This window comes from Lycium barbarum, chromosome 7 (assembly GCF_019175385.1).
Source record: "Lycium barbarum isolate Lr01 chromosome 7, ASM1917538v2, whole genome shotgun sequence".
Classification (NCBI taxonomy): Eukaryota; Viridiplantae; Streptophyta; class Magnoliopsida; order Solanales; family Solanaceae; genus Lycium; species Lycium barbarum.
Window position 1 is genome coordinate 112,410,176 of NC_083343.1, and position 25,158 is coordinate 112,435,333.

General features: G+C 37.7%; 1 protein-coding gene across 1 annotated transcript; it reads right to left on the reverse strand.

Annotated features, from left to right (window-relative positions):
* Positions 1 to 645: 645 nt before the first annotated feature.
* Positions 646 to 4,262, reverse strand: LOC132602442 (replication protein A 70 kDa DNA-binding subunit B-like). The gene is made up of 10 exons (XM_060315291.1): positions 3,942 to 4,262; positions 2,876 to 3,353; positions 2,531 to 2,799; positions 2,373 to 2,454; positions 2,158 to 2,282; positions 1,989 to 2,070; positions 1,782 to 1,899; positions 1,545 to 1,702; positions 1,350 to 1,470; positions 646 to 1,251 (listed from the first exon to the last, which is right to left on the reverse strand). The coding sequence occupies exons 5-10, from the start codon at positions 2,264 to 2,266 to the stop codon at positions 1,201 to 1,203; spliced, it is 639 nt and encodes a 212-aa protein (XP_060171274.1). The 5' UTR covers positions 2,267 to 2,282; positions 2,373 to 2,454; positions 2,531 to 2,799; positions 2,876 to 3,353; positions 3,942 to 4,262; the 3' UTR covers positions 646 to 1,200.
* Between the last annotated feature and the right edge of the window lie 20,896 nt (positions 4,263 to 25,158).

A 25,158-nucleotide genomic window follows, 5' to 3' on the forward strand; every position in this document is an offset into this window, starting at 1 on the left:
TGCAATTTGATCACAAAGCGTATGAGATCTTACATGTATAGTGTGGCTGTTTTTGTGTCTGATTTGTTGTTCCTTTGGCATGTTGTGGAGTTTGACATGCACCAGCGATGGATTTGCCTTTAACGCCTGTCATATAATTTGAGAACAAGTGTAAGTTTTTTTTTTTTTTTTTTAACCAGCGTTAGGAGTTAGCATATTAGATATACCCCGATGTTGGTCATTTGGCATTTTTGGTATTGCCAGAGTCCAATTTAAGGTAGTTGACGACACCTGTCTTCTAGTCTCCCTGAAAGCCTATGTAGTTTTCCACCAATCTAGAACATGGTTGTATCGTTAGTAACAGTTTTTAGTTTCTTCACTGATCAATTAACATATAAAGATATTAAATACCTATAGTGTAGGGTGTACTGCTGCCTTTTTCAGTTGTATGGAGTTTATATTTCCGGAAAAGAGTGTAGGTGATCTGTATGGAAGAAAAAATGAGAAGATATTGATTGATTAGTAAATCACTAAATCTCATTCAATCAGTTATGAGAACGTAGCTTTATTAGTAAACTGATGTCCAGTGAAGTTGCTCGTTGACAATAGTAAATTAACTTATTGATATTAAGGAGATAATCAACATCGGTAGTTAGACATAGAGAATAGCTAAAGACAGTATATTAGAAAACACAGTAACTATTTCTTTTCCACTTTGATCTTTTTAACACGCATTGGATGTTGGTCTGCAATTTTTTCTTTAATCTTCCTGGTCCTCCTGCTTCTTAGCTTTATTAACGGCGTTTCGATCTCACTTTTGGCCGGGCCAACATCTTTTCCAACCTTATGTATCTCTGTAGCTATGTGATTCGTGTTATCAATCATTGGGCGGTCTGCATTGGTATTTTTAACTTTCCTAGTCCTCTTGCTTCTTAGCTTTATTATTGGGGTTTCAATCTCTATTTCATCTGCAGCGTTTTTGGTTTCATCATGAGGTATGTCACCAGCTAGCGGTTTGATCGTATCAGTCATTTGCTGGGGCTCTCCATTGTTATCTTTAACCTTCTTGGTCCTCTTGCTTCTTTGATTTTTAATCAATGTTTCAACGTCGCTTTCATATGCTGTAATTAATGTTTCAACCTCATGTATCTCTGCAGCTATCAAATTCATTTTTGAATCTCCTGTTGCAAAATTCCGATCAATCTTCACAGGGATACTGAATTATTTTCCCTTACTCAATACCAACTTGCGGTAGTACCCAGAATCCTCTTTCTGTGGCATCAAAAAGCCAAAAATATTAGTGAAAATGTTCAGTAAACGTAGGATTAAGTTATGATTATTGAATGTTTTTTAAGTCACTGGGGATTTACCTTCACAAATGTCGAGCAAACATACTCCTTTACGTCGCAACCAAAAAAGAATTGCGCAGCATCAAACAACGTAATACTTAGAGATTGGTCGTCAGTAGTGACATCAAACTTTAACCTATACCTACACCACAATTTAAGTGTGAATCATTTATTATTTAGCTGGTTATATCTTGTGCATTTGTTTGTGCAGTTTACCTCTCCTCATAATCAATATCTTCTCCCGAACAGTAGTCACAAGTTGCAGCACTCTCTATAACAGTTACCCACCTATAGCATTTCTTGCAAGCATGATACCATGGGTCATTGTTATTGTCAATGTTACTAATCTCAGCATTGAACTTATAGTACATGTCCTATAAGTAAATTAGCAAAAACAATTTGTTACATTATAAACTTAGTAAACATTCTGCTGTATAATTCAGAGGAAGGTACCTTCACATTGGCAAGTGAACCGTCCAAAATGTCAGAAATTTTCACTTTTCGGGTTGTGCGCATTAATCGACTTGGCATTAAACTTATGTCAATATTCTTTGCCTTCATGCTGTCATGCCTGCAATTGGAAAGAAATTTTTAAAGTACCTCACATAACTAACATGTGAGGAGTTTATCAGTAAGTCCAAAGCGAGATCAACTGTTTACCACTTCTGGAGATTGTCGGCTTTTTCAAACGCTGGATTGATTAGCAAACTACTGATAGGAGTCGTGGAAAGGACAAAATCCCCTGTTTTTATAGGTTTAATAAATTTAGTGATAAATTAAGAGTTCTTAAAATATTGATACAAATATGTAAATGTAGGTGTAATTATACCTTTGTAAATAGAGCATTTAACATCACAAAAAGCAAGCACAGGTTTGATATTTTCAACGTTCTCTAACAACTCTCCTTCAATTTCAGCTAAGTCTCCCCACAAAGTCATTATTTTACGATCATACCTGCATATATAAAATCGAGTTTCTTCAAAAGTTATTGCATATTCATGTAATAAAGTTCATTGGACAGATGGAAAGTAACTATTAACTTACCTTTGGTTTGTCACTACTTCTCGCCTTTTGGTTCATCCATCTCTATTTAGTGCTTTTACTTTAACTAAAATACAAACCGCGTCTACATAAAATCTAGATAATCAAACACTGAATAATTTTATGTGAACAATACACAATAAACATATGCAGGAATTTACCAAAGAAAGTGCCAGTAGTGATCTTTTCGGCTTCTTCGATGGAAATAAAACCATCCGAGAACTGTTGAGTCATAAACTGGCTATGGCACTCGATCACCTCTCTGTTGTTATTAAACACTACTTCGAGCTCGCTCCTTGTGCACCGATAAGAACTTTGGTTTAGCAGCGTTTACTTTCCCATTAATAATGTAGTAGCTTTGATTTAGGGTTAAACTTTTGTTCCAACTGTGTACGTCTTTGTTGAAAAGAGTAGTTTGTATTTTTGTTCCCTGTGGCAAAACGTATAAGCATACAGTCACTAAAGGAGGCTACATATTAACTAACACACGATTACAATGATGTTACCTCTTCGTCAACAAAAATGAGCTGCCAACGAATACCCTCGCAGTTTTCAGTTTTGTACTCTTTTGTTAAGCCCCGTCGAATGACTAACACTTTGATCACCCATTCTGTTGCATATCTCTTCAATTTGCTAATTGGTATACACTGGTGACTTAACTCTTCTTCACTTGCCATTGTATTCCTGTAGTAGCTAGGAGGTAGATGCTAACAAAATATATATTTACAGTGTAGGAGCGGATTTCCCTATCTAATTTTACCATTCAGACGATGCACGACCAAATACTATACATAGTTGTCGTACAAGAATGACATTCAAAGATATGATACGTGACAAACATATATTATCGAGCGATTCTTTTGTTTTAGATTTTAAAAGTGATCAACTTCAACTGACAATAATATAAAAATCACAGTGAGTTTTATAAAGTAAATACAAAGTGGAGAAGTGTTACCAGTTTTTGTGGTGCAGTAAGCAAGAAACCTGTTTGAAATTGTAACAGGTAAATATTCTCTATGATTCAACAGAAAGCATAACCTTTTAGAAAAGCATAATTCACCTGACAGTTCAAAGAGAAACCAAAACCTTTAGGTTTAAATGAAATTTAGTTTTTCCAATTCAGCAGAGCGACACAAGCAGCAAATAGATAGAAACAACATAAAAAACAATTCAAATGACTTGTTGAGCAGATCGGTAGAATCAGATATGATGGAAACATCCATATAGCTAAGAATCGTATCAAAAGAAACAGCAAACAACATTCTATCCGCAAAAACAGACAGTCACAACATGCAATCCCTTTCCAACAAAACCATACAGACATCACCAAAATAAGAACGGAAAGAAGTGCTATTCGCTCTACCACAATTAAAGTGGCCTTTCGTATTTGGAGAGTCGAACTTCTAAATTCACATATTTGAATATTACATAAAGATCTCTTATGTTTAAAATCAGTACCACAAACACAAAGCGACCAGTTTTTTTTGACGTGATTTCTCCGGTCCCTTTTGGCGGCAAAAACAAAAATACCAGAAAATTGAAGTAAGAAATTAATAGTTGTGCCATACATACCTGCAGAAAGTGTATCTGGGGGAGAGAAATAGGATAATGGACAAAGACATCTTATGGTGGACATTTATATACAGCAGCAAAGAATATGAAAAGGTTGTGAGCATAAATTAATACATGCGAAGATGAATAGAAATAATTAGTACTACAAAGTAGGTACTATACAATGCTCTTAATAAAGATTTCAAAGCACAGGTGTTAGACATGGCTGAAACTGAATACAAAATTTAAGGAGAAGGCAGTACAGAACAGAAAAATATAAATGCCACATGAAACGGCTTTGGAGCATTTTCTTTGGTTAATCAAATGGGTTTAATGATTGAATTATTTTAAAACGGTAGAAAGAGGGGAGCAATTTCAGGAGAACAAATTAATGAGAATAATAATGAGAGAGGAGAGAAGCATGAGGAACGTGAGAGAGAGTACTATTAATTAAGGATTGAACGTGAGTGAGAGTGTTAAATAAGGACTGAATGAAGTGAGTGGATTTTACAGTAAGGAATTTAATAATTGTCATCAATGTAATTATAATATTACTATTTAGTATTTATTAAATTAGATGTTTTATATTTTATAACTGTCACGACCAAGCTCCGTGGGCCGCGACTGATGTCCTATTTGGACACCCCAAACAGACTTACATACTGACTCGTCATATTTTTATCTAACTCAGACTTTCATATTAATCATTTCAAACAGATTGAAAGCAAATATTATCTTAAGCGGTCGTACGTGCAAAAATTTTCATATCATAATCAGAAGGGGCGGCGGAATACACATCGCCGAATATATACACACATATACAAACATACAGGCCATTTAGGCCGCATCAAAATCTGATAGATTGGCGGAATGTACATCGCCAGATCTGCCTCAGACACATTTCAAACACAACCATATATGTACATATATATCAGAAGCCGACTAGGCTATCAAATGGCACAACGGCCCAAAACATATACAAATGCACGCCGACGAGGCTGCCATGGCGAGTGGGATCATACAAACACACCTGAACAGAAGTAGGCACAACCCACATATACGTCTACAGACCTCTAAACAGACCAACCGAATCATATGTGTTACGTCCCGTATTTTTGTACATGGGGACAACCCGGATTAACTATGACAATTAAGGGCCAAGACTCTTTCGGGATTTGAAGTCGGGAATTTTGACCATTTGATTTTATTTTGAGACATAAGTTGAATATGAAATTGATGGCATGAATACTTAGGAAAAATTGGGACCACAATTCATAAAATTGGAATTTAAAAATCTTGCCCAAAAATGGCCTTGTAGCCGTGTGGCCCACAAAAAGGTCCCACACATTGTGTGGCCAATTTTAATTGGTCCAACACATTGTGTGGGCCAAAGGCAATAGAGATATTTTGGGGACTTAAAAGATGACCCTTAAGTCATCTTTTCTCATTTCCACTTCAACACTAGAGAGAGAGAAAAATCAAGACCTTGGAGAGCAATACTCCCTCTAGCTCACGGCTTGGACCATGGAAATTCAAGTCCAAATTTTGCCTCTCCAAAAATTAATTCTTTGGTACAAACCACCTAATTAGAGGTCCCTAAGTAACGTGGAAGCATCGTTGGAGCAATCAAGTCATTCATTTAAGAGATTTGCAAACCCTAGCCTATTGGTGGATTGAAGAAGAAAGGTGAGTTCTAACCTTGTTTATGAGTTATAAATGTTGTATGCATATTGTAGTATACTAAAATGAATAAAAATCATGAAATGTGGTGTGTTGAAGTTGGGGTCGTGTGGTTGGTGTCCTAGCCGTGTGAAGTGTGTGTGTGTTGTGGGGTGTTGGTTTGATGAATTAATTGTTTGTAGCATATTTGATTGTTGTAGAGTGAATAAATAAATTAGAACCATCTATATGTACATAGGTGGGTGTGGCCGTATATATGGTTCCAAATGTTTGACAAAGAATGAATTAATATTGCTTAGCGTCGTAATGGTTATTGTGGTGACTTTTATGTTGGAAATGAGAGTTTAATGTCCCAAAATTGATATGGTAAATGTGCGGACTGATTTGGAGATTTTGGTGCACTTAATGTAATCTTTATATATGAGAACCCTTAACATATGTATATGTGTAGTGTGGACGAATGTGAGTCCTATAATATGTCGAAGATCGCGTTACTATCGTTTAGTATTTTAGTTACCGTCGATATGAATTCTAGCTGGAAGTAAGTGCTTAATGACTCAAGAATGATGTTGAGATGGTTGGGGCTGTTTTGAGGCTTATTGTGCGTTGATGTAATTTGTATATTTTATGAGAATGACATCGATATATTGTGGATCGTGATACAAAACATGACTTGAAAATGAGGAAAGAAAATAGGGGGCTGCTCTCGGCTAAGGGGACTGTTTTCGGCCACTTGGAGAAAAAAATTATTTGATTGTTGGAAAAAATTATGTGAATTGTTTAGAATGTTCTTGAATGTTGTTAGTGTGGATTTGAGTGAATAATCGAATGTACGAACGATATTGTGGCTTGAAAGTAAGCCATTGAGTTGAATAATTGGAAATTTGTCGAATGATGAAAAAGAGAGCTATTAATGTTATTTTGCCTTCCGAATTTATTATTGATGTTGCTAGATTGGTTATTGTGGTTGTTGTTGTTGATTTTGAGCGAGATAAATTCTCGGGATGGCCTATTTACAGGGGAAATGCTGCCAAATTTTCTGTAGAATTTAACGATTAGTTGGAAGGAATGGCTTAAGTGCCCTTAGCTAATGTTTGGTATTCATTGGCGTATTTGTAGACCTTGGGGAGCCCGAGGCGTAGATTGGAAATTACTTTAGATTGGCCATCTTGGAGTGCGTACGAGGTATGTAAGGCAACTTCCTTTCTTTTTGGCATGTCTTAGTTTTCATAGGCTAAATTAGAGCCTTAAGGAAAATTCCAAATCCGAAATCCGAGCATGTTATGATCCGTATATGTTCTTTGGCACTCTTATGTATGATTTGATGAAATATGAACTTTTATGTATTCGAAAAATCGCTTTTCGAACTTTGCACAAAAAGGTTTCACTTTAAAGAACTTCGAAATTTCCGAATGCCATAACTTTCACATAAATGCTCAGATTGCTCCAATATATTTTTATAAAAGTTTGCATTACGCATAACGAGTATGTTTTCCATAAGCGGACCCGACTTGGGTAAATTCCCATCCATGGGTCCCGCGACTTCCCTTTATGAAATTCGGGAGATTTTGAAAGAATTTGTTAAGACTATTATTTCGATTTTCAAATATGATCGTTGTGCTTATGTTTGAATTTATGATATTGATTTTATGCATATGACTACTCACGACTCTATTCGTGCATTTTGTTATTCCCTTCGCCGAGTCTCGGGCCGGTTCTGTTATCGTGCGCATTTTGATATACTCCGGAGTTATGCTGTGTTTATGGTTCACCGAGCTACTCGCAAAAGAGGGTCGGGTTCCACTTATATTTGGTGTTATGCGGTGATGTGATATGTGACGGGGATACGGAGATTTGAAACTTTCTGGTGTTATGCTGTGTTATGGCGCCATCGACGGGCGGGCGACCATATTCTTCTGTACCCTATGCATGACTTACAAGTTTGAAACTAAACATTTTGATATGATTGGATTTGCACTTATGTTCGGCACTTCTGTTTCGTTTATGTCTCAGGTTTGATTTCTGTATATTCTGCTTTGCATACTCAGTACACATTTCGTACTGACCCCCGTTCTTCGGGGGCTGCGTTTCATGCCCGCAGGTACAGACGCACAGTTTGGTGATCTACCCATTTAGGACACCCTCTTCTGCTGTTTGGAGTGCTCTTCTCATTTCAGAGCACACATTTTGGTATATATTTGTTCGCTATGTATATATGTATTTGTTCAGGGGTACGGAGGGGTCCTGTCCCGCCATATGTTTCGGTTTGTCTGTTTAGAGGTCTGTAGACGTATTTGTGGGTGTGTGTGCCTACTTCTGTACAGATGAGTTTATATGACCCTATTCGCTATGTCAGCCTTGTCGGCATGCATTTGTATATGTTTTGGGCCGTTGTGCCATTTGATAGCCTTGTCGGCTTTTGACACATTTGATAGCCTTGCCGGCTTTTTGATATATGTGCATATGTTCGGCGATGTATATTCCGCCGCCTCTTCTGATTCTGATATAATGTTTTGTACGCGCAATCGCGCAAGATAATATTCGTTCTCAACTCTGTTTAAAAAAAATGATGAATATGAAATCCGTATTAAGCTTTGATATGATGATTTAGTTTGTATATCCGTATGGGTGCCCAAGTAGGGCACCAGTCGCGGCCCACCGGGCTGGGTCGTGACAATATGGTGGGACAGGGCCCCACCGTACCCCTGAACAAATACATACATATGTAGCGAACGAAGATATATACCGAAATGTAGGCTCCGGAATAAGAGGAGCACTCCAAATAGCAAAAGAGGGTGTCCTAAACTGGTGGATCACCAAACTGTGCGTCTGTACCTGCGGACATGAAACGCAGCCCCCCGAAGAAAGGGGGTCAGTACGAAAGATGTACTGAGTATGTAAAGCATAAAGTACAGAAATCCAAACCATAACTGAAGTGAAGGGTACAGAGAGAAAATACCGGATCAATATATCAAAACCTGTACTGAAGACATGTATACATAATGCAAACAGAAATCATGCATGAGGCTCAGGAACGTGGTCACCACTCCGACGCTGGTGCCACAACACAGCATAACTCCAGAAGGTTTCAAATCTCCGTACAACCCCGTACATAACACATCATCACAGCATATCATAAGCCATATCACAGCATAACTCCATAAACGGAACCCAGCCCTATGGCGAGGTCTCGGGAACCGTAACACAGCATACTGCCGAATATATCATAGTGCGCACGATCACAAAAACCGGCCCGGGAACCGGCGAACGATATCATAGTAATGGGCACGAGCAGAGTAGTGCGGAAACCATATGCATATACACAATTTAATTCCAAGACTCGACAAATAAATACACACACATATATATATATATATATATATATATATATATATATATATATATATATATTGAGGTCAGAAGGTTCAAAATAAGTATCGAGTCTGTCAGAATTAGTATACAAAAATATGAGCCTTTAAATTTACAAAACTTTCGAAAAATACTTCATAAGCCATTTTCTGAAAATTTAGCGTCGTTCACATTTAGGAGCTTTCAAATAACTTATGGAACAAATCAAACGGAGCCTTAAATTCATAGGCAAAGGTTCCATCTTTATATCATACGTAAGTAGATTAAGTAAGACAAACGAAAGAAGTCTCGGGGCTAGTGGGCCCACCTCGGGTCAAGTCGAGGTGGCGGACATAAATTACGAACATTAGACTCTATGGAGTCATCCATGTAAGTTTCAAAATGATTCTATCACATTTGTGCAAATTTTGGATGTTCGAATAGTTTTCCAACAAAACATAAGAATTATAATTCATTTACATTGAATGAATAGTGCCTAAAATCAGATTCGGATTTCTATGAACAGAATTGCCCCCGAGGCTCAAATCTCAACCTAGTATGTCTAGGACATGCCAAAAGAAGGAAAGGGATAGCTTTACATACCTTATTCGCTCCTTACGCCTCTCTAAATTCAAATCCCGTTTCGTCCAAAATCTACATTTGGTCACATTTACCAAATATTAATCATAAGGTTTAAAAGTTCAATCTTAACCAATACTTGTCTACAGAAATTTGGGCAGCATCTCCCCTTTACATACAACATCCCCGAGATTCAACTCGACTCAAATAGCAACAACCATATCAACAACAATTCCAACAACATCCACAATCGACTAGAAACACAATTTAACATAAATAGTCTTCTTTTCCAAATAATGCAACAACTTCCAATTCAACTTTGCACTTTCAAGTCAATATCAATATTTCCATATTCATACACTAATTTAAGATCATTCAAACATAGGCCAAGAATATTCCAAGCCATATATCCAATATTCAACAATTCCATCAATTCCATATTCCATCCAAAACTCTTACATATACAACAAAACCATCACAACTCATTTTCTACTTACAAATTCATAACCAACAACAACAATCCACACTTTAACAACTTCATTTTCATAATAGCATAAAATCACACTAAGATGGCATAATCTTCTACAATCAATTTCAATGCCAACTTAAACCATTTAACCTTCATTTACATTATAAGGATCACAACAACACAACTAACATACTAAACAAAATTAATCCATTTCCATTCCACTTCCCTACACCACACGGCCAACACCTTATATTTCCAACTTCAACCAAATTCATTCAACTTCCATTTCCAATATAAATTCCACCATAACCACAACTAAAATACAACATAAAATTCAACTCATCATATTTATACAACACCACACACACACGGCTACATACCTACACACACACCCACTTTGCAAACTTCCATATTTCCATAATTTCTACTCATTTCCACATACTACAACAGAAACAAACCTTCATAACATAATAAAAAGGAATTGATTCTTACCTTTTTCTACAATCTTCTTCACTTAACCAAGTTGTCAACTTGATGAAACAAGTGCCCTTTCTTCCAAAATAGCTACACCAAGTTGTAAAGGACCCTTGAATTAGTGGAAATACCACAAGAAAATAATTTTTGGAGGAAGATTTCAAAGGCTAGAATTTGAAGGGGCATGGCCGAATACCTTGTTCCTTTAGCTCTTATTGTTCTTGTTTTCTCCCTTTCTAATTTATCTTGAAACTTCTATGAGTTATGACTCATATAAGGCCCCTTTATATTAATTAGCACATGGGAAATATTAGAATCATGGGTTGGGCCTTAGGATTGGCCGGCCACCCTTCTCTCTTTGGGCCTAAATTTTTCTTTTCATTTTTTTGGGCCAACCCGGTTGGTCCCGAGTTGGGCCTAGCCCACTGACCTTTCGACCTTAAAACGTTCATATCTCCTTGCACCGATGTCACCTGAGAACCCACGACTTATGGTTGGAACGCTACTTCAATTATCTACAACTTCTATTTCTTGGTACTTTTCCAAATTCCAAACTTATAATACCGTTTTTGCCCCTCGAAGTCAGGTCACCCGAAAACATTTTCTTAAAAATATTCGTTTGGAGGGCTTCCACTTTGATTTGGCCCAAGTGCCCTTCATGAGTTGTGTTTAACTTTACATATGTGATTCATATAACTTTTCACATGTTCCAAAAAAAAAATCTTGACGTGTGGGCCCCACCTCAGCCTACAAACAATCCGACGTTCAAAAATACGGGATATAACAATAACATTATAATTAATAAATAAATTACATTAGAGGCAAAAGCGTAATCCAACTTTGAAGTTGGGAGCTTCCCACTTTTAATAATATATGATATGATTAAAACCAGAACAAGCAAAAAAAAACAAGGAGTAAATAAATAACCAGACAAATTCTATTTGCCCACAAGTTTGGGGGGAAAGGAATCTTCCACAGCCTGTCAGTGTCACCCAACCCCAAGCAATTGTTAAAAACCACATTCATAATTAAAGTCTCCCAGATCACTGTTTTCCCTTCCCCAGTGATAGACTATGTAAATATTGTAAATATTCTCTACCTTATTGTCACCCCCCGAACCATGGCCTGGACGTAACACAGCACTCGGTGCCTGACTGCATGTGACCGAGCGAACCACATGGCTTGCTGAATTATCATGATACATGACATAAGCGGAATATAACGTGAATGCATAATGAGCCTTTATAAAACATGGTAAGTCATAATACTTAATATAATACTTGTTTAAACATGAGTGAGCCAAAATGGCTATACGACTCCAAATGTCTGACATGACATAACTGACTTGTCTAGTCTATGAAACCTCTATCATGAGTCTGACTGGAAAACATACCTACTGGGACAAGGCCCCCAGCATACCTTGGATGCATAACTAATCATAAAACCAAAAGTTAACTAAACCCCGAATGAGATGGGGCTCACCAATAAGCTGGTACGTGCAGATCCTAATGAGCGGAGGCGTCGTCCTGTATGTTCGTACCTGCATCGTGAAATGCAGGCCCCCGGGCAATAAAAAGGGGACGTCAGCACATTGAATGTACTGGTATGTAAAACAACTGAAAGAAATAACATGGGACATGGAATAACATGATAAGAACTGAAAATGAAAACCTGGACATGAACATGAGTGCATACATGTATATATATAAAACATGGTAAAAATATCACAAGTAGGGAGAGCAATAACTTATAACCGATCCATGGTCTGGTGCTTACGTCCCGCCAGCAGAACACTCAGTCCTTGCCAGGGAACATGAGATTTAATAAAATATGAAAGGATCCAGTCATTATGAGAGATCGTCCGGGACATGGGTGGAGCGATCCTCATCCTACGGTGGCTACGTAGTTTCAGGCTATCTGAAGCCCTCCTCGGTAATTAATGCAACTCCCAAAACATGAACATGTAAAATAGTGGCACTTGCTGCCCATGGTATATCATGAATCGTAACTTGCTTGTACATAGTATTCATGATCATAACTTGCTTGTACATGGTTTTCATGAATCATAACTTGCTTGTACATGATTTTCATAAATCATAACTTGCTTGTACATGGTTTTCATAAATCATAACTTGTAAATATAGTTTCATAAGATAACTTGTCATAGTCTTGCAAAACATGTTTTTGATGCATGAGTAATAACAATAGTTCATAATCATATATATATATACTTGACTTGAAAACATGCTTGTAACTTGCTGGATGAAATCATAAAGTTTCATATAAACATAATGAGAACACATGAGGAAGAATTCATGATTCATGGATTAAGTTAGGATTCCTAATAACCGTAATAGAAGATTAGGAATACAACAACGAATATAGATACAAAATTCATATACATAAATACATAAATACGGGCTACCGATATGTTGGGTTTAATGCCCTAAGATTTGAACTTCATGAATATCAAGGAATCGAAGCATGGGGAATAACATAGAGATTCCCACATGTGGATGAAAGTTCTACATACCTTAATTGCTCCAAAACTTGAATTAAAGACTTGGATTTTGGAGAAGATTTCCTAAATCTTGATTCTTGAATCTTGAGATGGGTTTTCTTGAAAACAATAGATTAGGATTGATGATTTCTTGTTTAGATTACAAGGATATATGTTAGAATTGAGTTGGAATAGTTAGAATGGACTTACCTTGGTGTTCTTGATGTTGGAGGAGAGTAGGAGGTCGTTCTAGGGTTTGAAGGAATGAAAAATAATGAGTTGAACTGATATGGATGAATATATACTGTCCTGTGAAATTACAATTTACGTTCTGAACAGTGCTGGTCGTAAGTTCAGTTTACGGGTCGTAAACTGCAATACGGGCCGTATTTTGCAATACAGACTGCACTGCATCAATTCAGTAGAATGGCCATAACTCTTTGCACAGATGTCCGTTTGACCCCCGTAAGATACCGTTGGAAAGGTATTTCAATTCTCTACAACTTTTATCAAGGAAGTTTTCTCAAATTCCAAACACGTTTTGAAATACGGGCCGTAAAGTAAAATACGGTCCGTATTTAACCATATGACCTCAAAATGTCAAATTCGAGAATGTTCAGAAATTCTTGGTTTCAGTTTACAGGCACTGTTCATGGTCGTAAATTGGAATACGACCACTGTTCATGGGCGTAAACCACCATATCACAACTGAACAAAAAAATTTCAATTCCCACATTCTTTATCTGATGTTCTAAGTCTAGGATCGTGGTCAAAACTTTCGTTAAAGGTACGGGGTGTTACAATATCTCCCCCTTGGGATCATTCGTCCTCGAATGATGGGTCATGGTTAAGGATATGGATGGACATGGCTTGAATACATGGACTTGAAGAAACATGACATGGAACATGGAAAACTGACATGACATAGTTTCATGAAAACATGAGTGCTAAAACTGAGACATGAATAGAGAATACATGAACTTGGACGTGAAACGTGAGGCATGAATACATAAAGGACATTATAACTCTTCTCCAAAATATCATTAAGCCATCATTAATTCGATACTTGTAATTCTTGCCCGACACACAACATATACCGTGCTTTCCTTAACAACTTTCGTCTCTTTCCTTAAATCAACATATCGTATACTTCATACCATTTGTGGTTCTATTCGCGGTACGCTAACGGGGAAATTTCCAAGGTGTAACATTCTCCCCCCTTTTTGGAGCATTCGTCCTCGAATGTTAAACATTCGGGATTCTACAAAAATTTCGCCAGAGTTTCCCCTGTAATATGGCACTACCAACCTGTCACAACAGCCCATAATATCATTGCCTCACAGGGCTACATCACAATAGCACTATAAATTGGCCACACACGACCAAAAACATGAAAAGAAAGCTTACATACCTCAAAATCTTGGTGTTTCATCATAATTCTCTTCTGCGGACTAAAACAAGTGCGGGTACATGGATTTCATACCCTCCTCGGCTTCCTATGTAGCTTCCTCAACCTTTTGACTCCTCCACAGGACTTTCACTGAGGCTACTTCCTTAGTTCTCAACTTGCGAACTTGACGGTCAAGAATGGCTATGGGGATCTCCTCATAGGTGAGGCCATCCTTAACTGTTATAGTATTAGCAGGAACAACCAACGATGGGTCTCCTATACAATTCCTCAACGTGGATACATGAAACACTGGGTGTACAGCAGCCAAATCTTGTGACAACTCAAGTTCATAAGCTACTAGACCAACCTTTCGTAGAATTCTGTAAGGTCCAATATATCTGGGACTTAGCTTCCCTTTCTTGCCAAATCTCATGACACCTTTCATAGGTTAGACTTTAGGGAACACCCAATCATCAACTGAAAATTCTAAGTCCCTTCGCCTCACATCTGTATAAGACTTCTGGCGACTCTGAGCCGTTTTCAAACGCTCCTGTATTAACTTGACTTTCTCCATAGCCTGATAAACCAAATCTGGTCCTAACAACTCTGCTTCACCAACTTCGAACCAGCCAATTGGTAATCTACACCTTCGCTCAAAAAGGGTTTCAAACAGTGCCATACCAATACTAGCATGGTAATCCCCTTTTTTTTCTTGTAAGTAAACTCAATAAGAGACGGGTGGTCATCCCAATTACCATTGAAATCAAGGACACACGGTTACTGAACTGAATGAATACAAGATTACTAAACTACTGAGATACTAAACTGAATGTCTATTGTACTGACTGAAGACTGGGCTGACTGAATACTGAGCTAATTGAATACTGGATTAGCTGAATACTGAGCTGACTTAATACTGGATTAGATGAATACTGAATTAGCTGAATACTGAACTGGCATGAATACGTGAGTACTGGACTGATATCTGAGTATTGAACAAACATGAATATTATAACATGAGATCTGAATAACGTATCTGTCTGACCATTTGTCTGAGGATGAAAAGTTGTGCTATGGTTCACCTCTGTACCCAATCCTTTCTGAAAGGATTTTCAGAATTTCGGTGTGAACTGAGCACCATAATATGAAATAATGGACTCTAGGGTCCCATACAATCCAGCAATTTCATTAACACGTGACTTGGCATAATCTTCTGTTCAATCTGTGGTCTTAACTGGCAAGAAGTGCGCTGACTTCGTAAGTCTGTCCACAATCACCCAAATTAAATCATGCCTCATAGCTGAACGAGGTAGACCTGATACAAAGCCCATATTGATCATTTCCCATTTCCAGACAGGAATATCATTATCCTGAGCCAAGCCACCAGGCCTCTGGTGTTCGACTTTCACTTGCTGACAACTCGGACACTCAGCTACGAACTCTGCTACATTCTTCTTCATATCATTCCACCAATAAATCTCCTTAAAATCATGGTACCTCTTAGTGGAGCCTGGGCGAATGGAATACCTAGAGTTGTGAGCTTCTGACATGATTCGCTCTCTGAGCCCATCTACATCTGGAACGCATAATCTGCCTCGATATCTCAAGGTACCATTATCTCCCCCTTGTTCAAAAGCTAAGGCTTTCTATTCATGAATCCCTTCTTTCATCTGCAGCAAGTAGGAATCACCAAACTGCTTCTCTCTAACTTCGATGACTAAGGAGGAATAAGCCATGTTCTGGGCAACAACTCCACCTACTTCGGAGCCTGAAAATCGAATTCCTAGCTTGGATAAGCGGTGAAATTCTTTCACCATAGTTCTCTTGTCTGTCTAAATCATGAGCCATACTTCCCATACTTGATTTTAGATACTTCCTAAAATACTCATAGTACTGTTGTGCGCTAAGTCTATGACCAGCACCCTAAAGATTAGAGTCTCATGCAATAACACTACCTTTGTGAAACATAACTGGGCATGATCTTATAGCTTTTCTGTGATCGCCTAATTGATAGTAATTGAACTTGACACGATTCATTTGACGATCATTCTACTCATTTCGGGTTAGGCATATTCCCTATGGAGGCTATCTCATTATGCCAACCTAACTGAATTAAGGTTCTTCATATCTCATACTAACCCTTCGGGTCTTCAATTATCTCACTGGACTTACTGGATATTTATGCATCTCCCCCTTAGACCAAGGCTAACATCTTATACTTACAAACTCTTCTCCTTTGATGGGATCCAATTAACATTCCTTATCTTTTGTAATTCCTTTGTACTCTACAACATTGATGAATCTTTCGACTCCCATTTGAGCAATTTCTCATGGGGAAAAACTAAATTTACTTACATGAACGGTTGCTACTGTATTCATAACTGGCATACTCCATCTTAATGACTTTACTCTGCTCACATTGTAAATCTTAGGTCAACCCCTTTTGACAACTCTTAAAGGCTATTCTTCTATAGTTTGTTCTCTTACGGTTTAGCTGATTTCTTCTTTCACTAATCACTCTACTCCATGCTTAACGTAAGCCCTTGGTTTCTAACACACTTTCAGATGTATCCGAACTGTCACCTACTCAAGGTATTCATCTGAATAGGAAATAAAATCATATTTCTCAAAGTCAGCCGTACTAGTAAAGTCAAATCTTATCATTACTGTTGACATGGCTTTTCCAGACATATTACGAACTTATATCTCATTCTCCTTCTATTTCTAGGAAAATTTTGGCAGAGTTTCCTTTGTATTTCTTACAATCCCAAAAACCTGCACGCAGGAAATACCAACAATGCCTCACAAGGCCAACATATATACATATATATCATATCATATCATAGCCACACAGGGCTCCCAATTTCAACAACAGTATAAAAATGATGAACTTACCTCATATGTCCAACTCAACTGTACCTGTTACAATTTCCTGTTTATTTTCCCTTTCAATCTTTAATAGCAGATGGAGTGGGTCCTGATGACCTCCGGTAGAAAACTGTCTGCCACCACTTCCTTGAGATCCTTCATGATTTACGTTTCTTGCAGACCTAGCTCCTTTTCTAATTTCTCTAATATCCTCTCCCTGTGGTATCCCATTCTCCTTTCTCAAGAACATCATTATCATTCAACATACTATTCATTCCACTACACCCCTTCTCGGGCAACTTACCAGCAAGTGCTGCACAATTGTACTCCCTATGGGTAAACATCCTTACTTGGACCTTGAATTACCTGTTCATCTCTTGCGCATTCGAAACGTACGTAATTCGAGAGGAAGAGAAGTTACTTATTGCTCTAAGCTTCATGGCACGATCTAGAGTAGAAAGAAATGAGACAAATCCTGAATGTCTTAGTGGTCAACTGTTTATATGTATGGGGCCCTCACACATATAAAAGTGACCCCACTGGACACGATTTCATAGACTCCCTAAAGACTCTTGAACCTAGGCTCTGATACCAAGTTTTGTCACGCCCCGAACCATGGCCTGGACGTAACACGACACTCGGTGCCTGACTGCATGTGACCGAGCGAACCACATGGCTTGCTGAATTATCATGATACATGACATAAGAGGAATATAACATGAATGCATGATGAGCCTTTATAAAACATGGTAAGTCGTAATACTTAATAGAATACTTGTTTAAACATGAGTGAGCCAAAATGGCTATACGAATCCAAATGTCTGACATGACATAACTGACTTGTCTAGTCTATGAAACCTCTATCATGAGTCTGACTGGAAACCATACCTACTGGGACAAGGCCCCCAGCATACCTTGGATGCATAACTAATCATAAAACCAAAAGTTAACTAAACCCCGAATGAGATGGGGCTCAACCAATAAGCTGGTACGTGCAGATCCTAATGAGCGGAGGCGTCGTCCTGTAAGTTCGTACCTGCATCGTGAAATGCAGGCCCCTCGGCAATAAAAAGGGGACGTCAGCACATTGAATGTACTGGTATGTAAAACAACTGAAAGAAATAACATGGGACATGGAATAACATGATAAGAACTGAAAATGAAAACCTGGACATGAACATGAGTGCATACATGTATATATATAAAACATGGTAAAAATATCATAAGTAGGGAGAGCAATAACTTATAACCGATCCATGGTCTGGTGCTTGCGTCCCGCCAGCAGAACACTCAGTCCTTGCCAGGGAACATGAGATTTAATAAAATATGAAAGGATACAGTCATTATGAGAGATCGTCCGGGACATGGGTGGAGCAATCCTTATCCTACGGTGGCTACGTAGTTTCAGGCTATCTGAAGCCCTCCTCGGTAATTAATGCAACTCCCAAAACATGAACATGTAAAATAGTGGCACTTGCTGCCCATGGTATATTATGAATCGTAACTTGTTTGTACATAGTATTCATGATCATAACTTGCTTGTACATGGTTTTCATGAATCATAACTTGCTTGTACATGATTTTCATAAATCATAACTTGCTTGTACATGGTTTTCATAAATCATAACTTGTAAATATAGTTTCATAAGATAACTTGTCATAGTCTTGCAAAACATGTTTTTGATGCATGAGTAATAACAATAGTTCATAATCATATATATATATACTTGACTTGAAAACATGCTTGTAACTTGCTGGATGAAATCATAAAGTTTCATATAAACATAATGAGAACACATGAGGAAGAATTCATGCTTCATGGATTAAGCTAGGATTCCTAATAACCGTAATAGAAGATTAGGAATACAACGAATATAGATACAAAATTCATGTACATAAATACATAAATACGGGCTACCGATATGTTGGGTTTAATGCCCTAAGATTTGAACTTCATGAATATCAAGGAAATGAAGCATGGGGAATAACAGAGAGATTCCCACATGTGGATGAAAGTTCTACATACCTTAATTGCTCCAAAACTTGAATTAAAGACTTGGATTTTGGAGAAGATTTCCTAAATCTTGATTCTTGAATCTTGAGATGGGTTTTCTTGAAAACCCTAGATTAGGATTGATGATTTCTTGTTTAGATTACAAGGATATATGTTAGAATTGAGTTGGAATAGTTAGAATGGACTTACCTTGGTTTTCTTGATGTTGGAGGAGAGTAGGAGGTCGTTCTAGGGTTTGAAGGAATGAAAAATAATGAGTTGAACTGATATGGATGAATATATACTGTCCTGTGAAATTACAATTTACGTTCTGAACAGTGCTGGTCGTAAGTTCAGTTTACGGGTCGTAAACTGCAATACGGGCCGTATTTTGCAATACAGACTGCACTGCATCAATTCAGTAGAATGGCCATAACCCTTTGCACAGATGTCCGTTTGACCCCCGTAAGATACCGTTGGAAAGGTATTTCAATTCTCTACAACTTTTATCAAGGAAGTTTTCTCAAATTCCAAACACGTTTTGAAATACGGGCCGTAAAGTAAAATACGGTCCGTATTTAACCATATGACCTCAAAATGTCAAATTCGAGAATGTTCAGAAATTCTTGGTTTCAGTTTACAGGCACTGTTCATGGTCGTAAATTGGAATACGACCACTGTTCATGGGCGTAAACCACCATATCACAACTGAACAAAAAAATTTCAATTCCCACATTCTTTATCTGATGTTCTAAGTCTAGGATCGTGGTCAAAACTTTCGTTAAAGGTACGGGGTGTTACACTTATGTATCGTAATTAGGTCCTATAATTTAGCCTAGTATCATTCTGATAGGGAGATACCTACTTTGTATATAGTGACTTTCATACCTCAATACAAATCACGGATTGATTTCCTACATGGTATCAGACTAGGTTTCTCCTAAAAACCCTAGCTTTCTAAACCCTAGCCGTCCACCTCCCTCTTCTCTCCTAACCCTAAATGTAGCTGCCACCCCTTCCTCCTCCCTTTTCTCTCTTCAATGGCTGACAACAAAAATTTCCATTCTGCTTTAACCGTCACGAATGTGAAATCTTTAATCTCAATCACTCTAGACATGGAAACCGGCCATTATCACGAATGGGCGACACTATTCAAATTTCTAGCCCGCGTCCACTCCGTACTTGAACACATCATACCACCAACTGACACCACTGAACTCACCGCGTACAACACAACAAAGGCGGCTAACCTTCCGCTCTGGAAACAGCTAGATGCGGTGGTCCTTCAATGGATATACGCCACCGTATCTCATGATATTCTTACCTCCATTCTCGTAGCGGATGATGTTGCAGAGAAGGCTTGGAATCGAGTTGCTCAACTTTTCCAAGATAACAAGCACTCAAGGGCAGCGTACCTTGAAACTGAATTCACCACCACAAAAATGGCCGACTTCGGCTCGGTTATGGCCTATTACAATAGGCTCAAGTCTCTCGCGGATCAGCTTGCCAACGTGGGGTCGCCGGTGTCCGACCAGCGTATGGTCTTACGCCTCCTTGCAGGCTTACCGGAGATATATGCACACTTTGTCACCACCATCCAGCAAAAGGATGTGCTGCCCTCTTTCTCTGAAGTGTGCTCCAGACTCAAGCTCGAAGACGCAGCAGCCAAGGAACGTGCCCGCGATTCCAGTCCCGCGGCTCTACTTGTTGATAATGTTGACACCCAATTTTGTCCCTCCTTTACTTCAATTTATTTATTCGGGCATCTAAATTTATTGACAAGCTAAACACTTTATGCTCAGTATTATTAATGTTTTTACTATGTTTACTATCAACATTACTAGTATTACTTTATCACGAATTTTTAATGGTTCGTCATCGTTTCATTTTAGGATTTGTACTCGTTAAATTAATTTTACTTTATTAAACCCTTTTCTACATACTAATTATTATTTGTCTTCACATAATATATTTTGTACTAGTTATTAAGTTAAAATCCCAAAAGAATTAAATTGAAGGAGAATAGGCCATCATTCTAAATTCGGCCAGCCCAACTCAAAACGAGCAGCCCATGTTTAATATTACCCGGTCCAGCCCAAACGAATTATTGACTCGGCCCAACTCCCTTTTAACAAAATGAAACCCTAGGGTTTCATTTTTGTTTCCTCACCCGCCTCCTTCGTCCCTCACTCTCCTCTCCCTCACGTTCCTCTGCACCTCCACTCTCCCATGTCCCCCACGCTCTCTGCCATCCTCCCTGCCACTTCCACCATGCCTGTTTCCCGCTTTGTCTCTCTCCCACGCTCCTCTCTCTCCTCACTCTATAAATGAAAAAGATTTACTCAGGGGAAACGGGAATGGTTTTGAGGGGACGGGATCATTGTTTTAAAAGGGATTATTCAGGGTTTTGAGGGCCAGCTATCTTCCACACTTAATTTTTCCTTTTCCGGTGAACTTTAACCGCGACCAACAATTACTATATTTTCACTTTTTCGTTTTGAAACTTTAGTTACTTTAATCGGGTTCGGGTTCGTTCGAGTTCGAGCATATATCCGAGACTTCGTCGCCTCATTCACTGCACCAACAAAAGTTCAGTGCTATCTTTTTTTTTTTGCTGTTTTATTCAGATCTTAAGACGTGTTAATGGTTCTGTGTTAGTCCAAGCTTTTTCTTATATATGAGTTGTGTATGTAGTCTAAGTATCTGTGTATATGTTTAGAATGGCTGGTTTTCCTATTGTTAAGTCTGCTAGGCACGATTTGGGGTAGTTAACCCGCTGTGTGGTTCAATTTCTTTTTCGGGTAGTCACCCTTTTGTATTGATTCTGTGTGCAACCGAATACGTGATTTTTTTAGCTTCAATACCTCAGCATGATTTCCCTTTTGTTTGTTTCTGTTGGGTATGACTGACTTCTGAGGAGTGTTAAAGGTGGATAGGCTCGAGACATTCAGCTTCATACCCAATTAGGTGTATATTAGTTGATATATTTAGTATACAAAGGGGCTGAAAGGGTTCCAAATCAGTCGCATGAAGTTCTTATATATATAAAAAAAAAATGAATTTGAAGTAGCATTTAAAAACTAGTGTGATTATTCAAGCTTATGTGCACCCAATTTGATTGTAGAAATTGCATTGAGCTGCTTTACATTAAGATAATATGTCTTAGTCTCTTAACCAAACTACACCCTATCTATTCTCTTATGTCAATCTGGAGTTTAAGCATAAAACTGCCTTAAACTCAAATGATTAGTCAATATCTGTTCACTTGTCTGATTTCCTTGTGATTTATGATATATCAACAATAGTTTAGGGTCTTGTTTGTTCTTAAGTGTTGTTTGAACTGCTTTATATTTGTTTTGACTCTTCAGTAACTCACTTGGGACTAAACATCTGATTTTTATGCGCTAATAAACTCATTTGGAATATGTAATGGTCTATAATGCATTGGTATTGATCATAGTTGTTTAGTTTATATATGTGTTTGTTTGAATATGTTCTATATGGCATTTTGACCACTTTACCATTTCCAACCTGGTCCAAACTTTTGCATCTGCTGCTTTAGTATGTTTAAATAGGTTGAAAATTAATATGGATTAATCTCATTACTTGTTTGGCATGGTATTTATGTCCTTATTAGTACAGTTATTATGTTCAGTCGAATTTCAGTTTGTTTATCCCCTCAATGTGGATGCTTCTGCAGTATTCGAGCCCTGGAACTGCCTACAGAACTTGTTTATCCCTTCTATGTGTTTAACAGTATCCATTAACACATCTCGCATTACCCACGACTATTAAAAAAAGGGACAAATATCCCCTGCATCATCACATGACTATTTGTTTATTCAAAACAATGACGAACTTGATTTAGCTTCAACTGTTGTATCCATGGACTGTTTTGTGATAAGAGTTGTTAGGGCTGTCTGTATGATACAGCTTGTCGTATTTTACTGGGTTGGATAAAAAGACGGTTTAATTATGAAGAAGTCAAAACTCAAAGCATGTGTTGTTAATGTTTCCTTGAACTAACTGGATAGTATAGATGTTAAGATAAATTAATGTTATGCATCTTGGGTATGAAAGGGATCTGGTGACTGTTGTCCATATATTCATGATACAAAATGATTGGGATTTTGCCTATCTGTAATAATTTCAGTCTAGATGAAACCTTCTGTTAAGTGCAAATCTAAATTTTGATTAAATCTGATAGGTTCAAATTAGTTCTTTAACCAATTTTTGTGATTTCTGGGTTCATTGTGAAAGAGTAGCAGTTCTAGAGGGGTGCCCCTATTGTTCAAAGTATTAGCATGTATCAGCCCCTAGTTAGATCTTTATCATATTTTAGTTGTGTGTGCATCCATGCTACTTTTGTTAGTTTAGCTTATTTTGTGGTACTATGTATTCATGTGTTCATTTAGTGTAATTTGCATTCTTGTTCAAGGTTGTGTGCTAGCTGTGGTTGTAATGGCCACCTGTGGTGCATGATGTTGTCTCTGTTTGTTTCCTTTATATCCGGTCGCTACATTCCAGTCCCTTTTCTTTGTTCCCTCTCTTATTCTCTCGAATGTGATATGTTGATTATGTGTGTGTTCCTCCTAGAAGTAACATCTGAACCTTACATGATTCCTCTGTTTCAAGCCCTTTTAACTGAATGGATAACCCTGCTTCTGTCCAATAATTGTTCAGTTAGGTGTGGCTAAATAAATATACTCAATTTTGATACATATAGAATGTCACCATATATAGCTTTCTTCCGTAAGCAAATTTAATACTCTAAATGGGCAAATGGTTGATTTCTTCCTCAGTCTCTCTGTTAATAGTTTGAGGTTTGTTTGACTATATTCATGTATTGTTGTCCTGGAAACTGGATTTGCTCTACTCTTTTGGTTGCTTGAACACAATTTTAGGCCTGAACTTTTTACCTCTTAACAGTTTTTATTGGTATTGAGCTTTACTGCTCATTTTATTTATCTCTATATGTCACTAGTTCGGCAACGAGCTTTATTGTGGGCTACCATTATTTACGCAATGTTTTCCTTGGTCTCTTCACATGCTTGCTTATTCGGTTGTCATGCTGTCTTAACGGAACAATTGCACCCTGCCTAGACTACCACTCTAAGTGTTCGTTTTGTTGATAGTATGTAAAGTACGCCTAGTATACACAATATGTACTCAATCTACATGGTCCACTGGTCCGTTTGAATTTGCATTATACACGTTTGGTCTTATTTGTTAGTTATGTGCTAATCCTTTTTCTTTTCGTTTTTTTTATGCATGATATCTCGAGTCCAAGGGACTCGTCACCTCCCGCATTCGATGTTGGGCTAAATGCCCAACGCAATTTCTCTCGAGTCAGCCCATTCGCAGCAGTCCGTATGAAATCACTGGGCCAAAGCCCAACTGAAGCAGACAGCAGCAGTCAGCCCATTTTAATTAAATTCATGTGGGCCCTTTAATTCATATCGTGCGACTAGTATTTTAATTGGTTTGTTTGCCTCTATTTGCTTGTGTGATATTTGTTGAACAAAAGAATAGTGATTGGTTTTATTTAGTCATGCTAAATTCCATCTATAATTAGTAATTAAGGGGGTAATTTTAGCACTATAACAGCATACGTCCCCAACGACAGTAGCTAGAACATTTAAAATCACGTTAAACAATTGGAATTGGAATCATTAAAAGTCAAGGATAAAGCTTGCGTGAATACATTTTCAATCAGCTAAGTTTTTCAAAAAAAAAAAAAAAAAAAAGATTTCAGACGTGCTTACACTCGGATCTCATTAGGATTTAAAGTTGTTAGAATTTGATGAAGTATTACCAAACTACACCAAAGTCAATTACTTCTCTTTGAGATATATAACTATTTTCCCACAAGTCCTACTTTAAACAGCAATGTTATATTTCTATTTGTAACTTCAACAACATTTGCAAACTATCTTC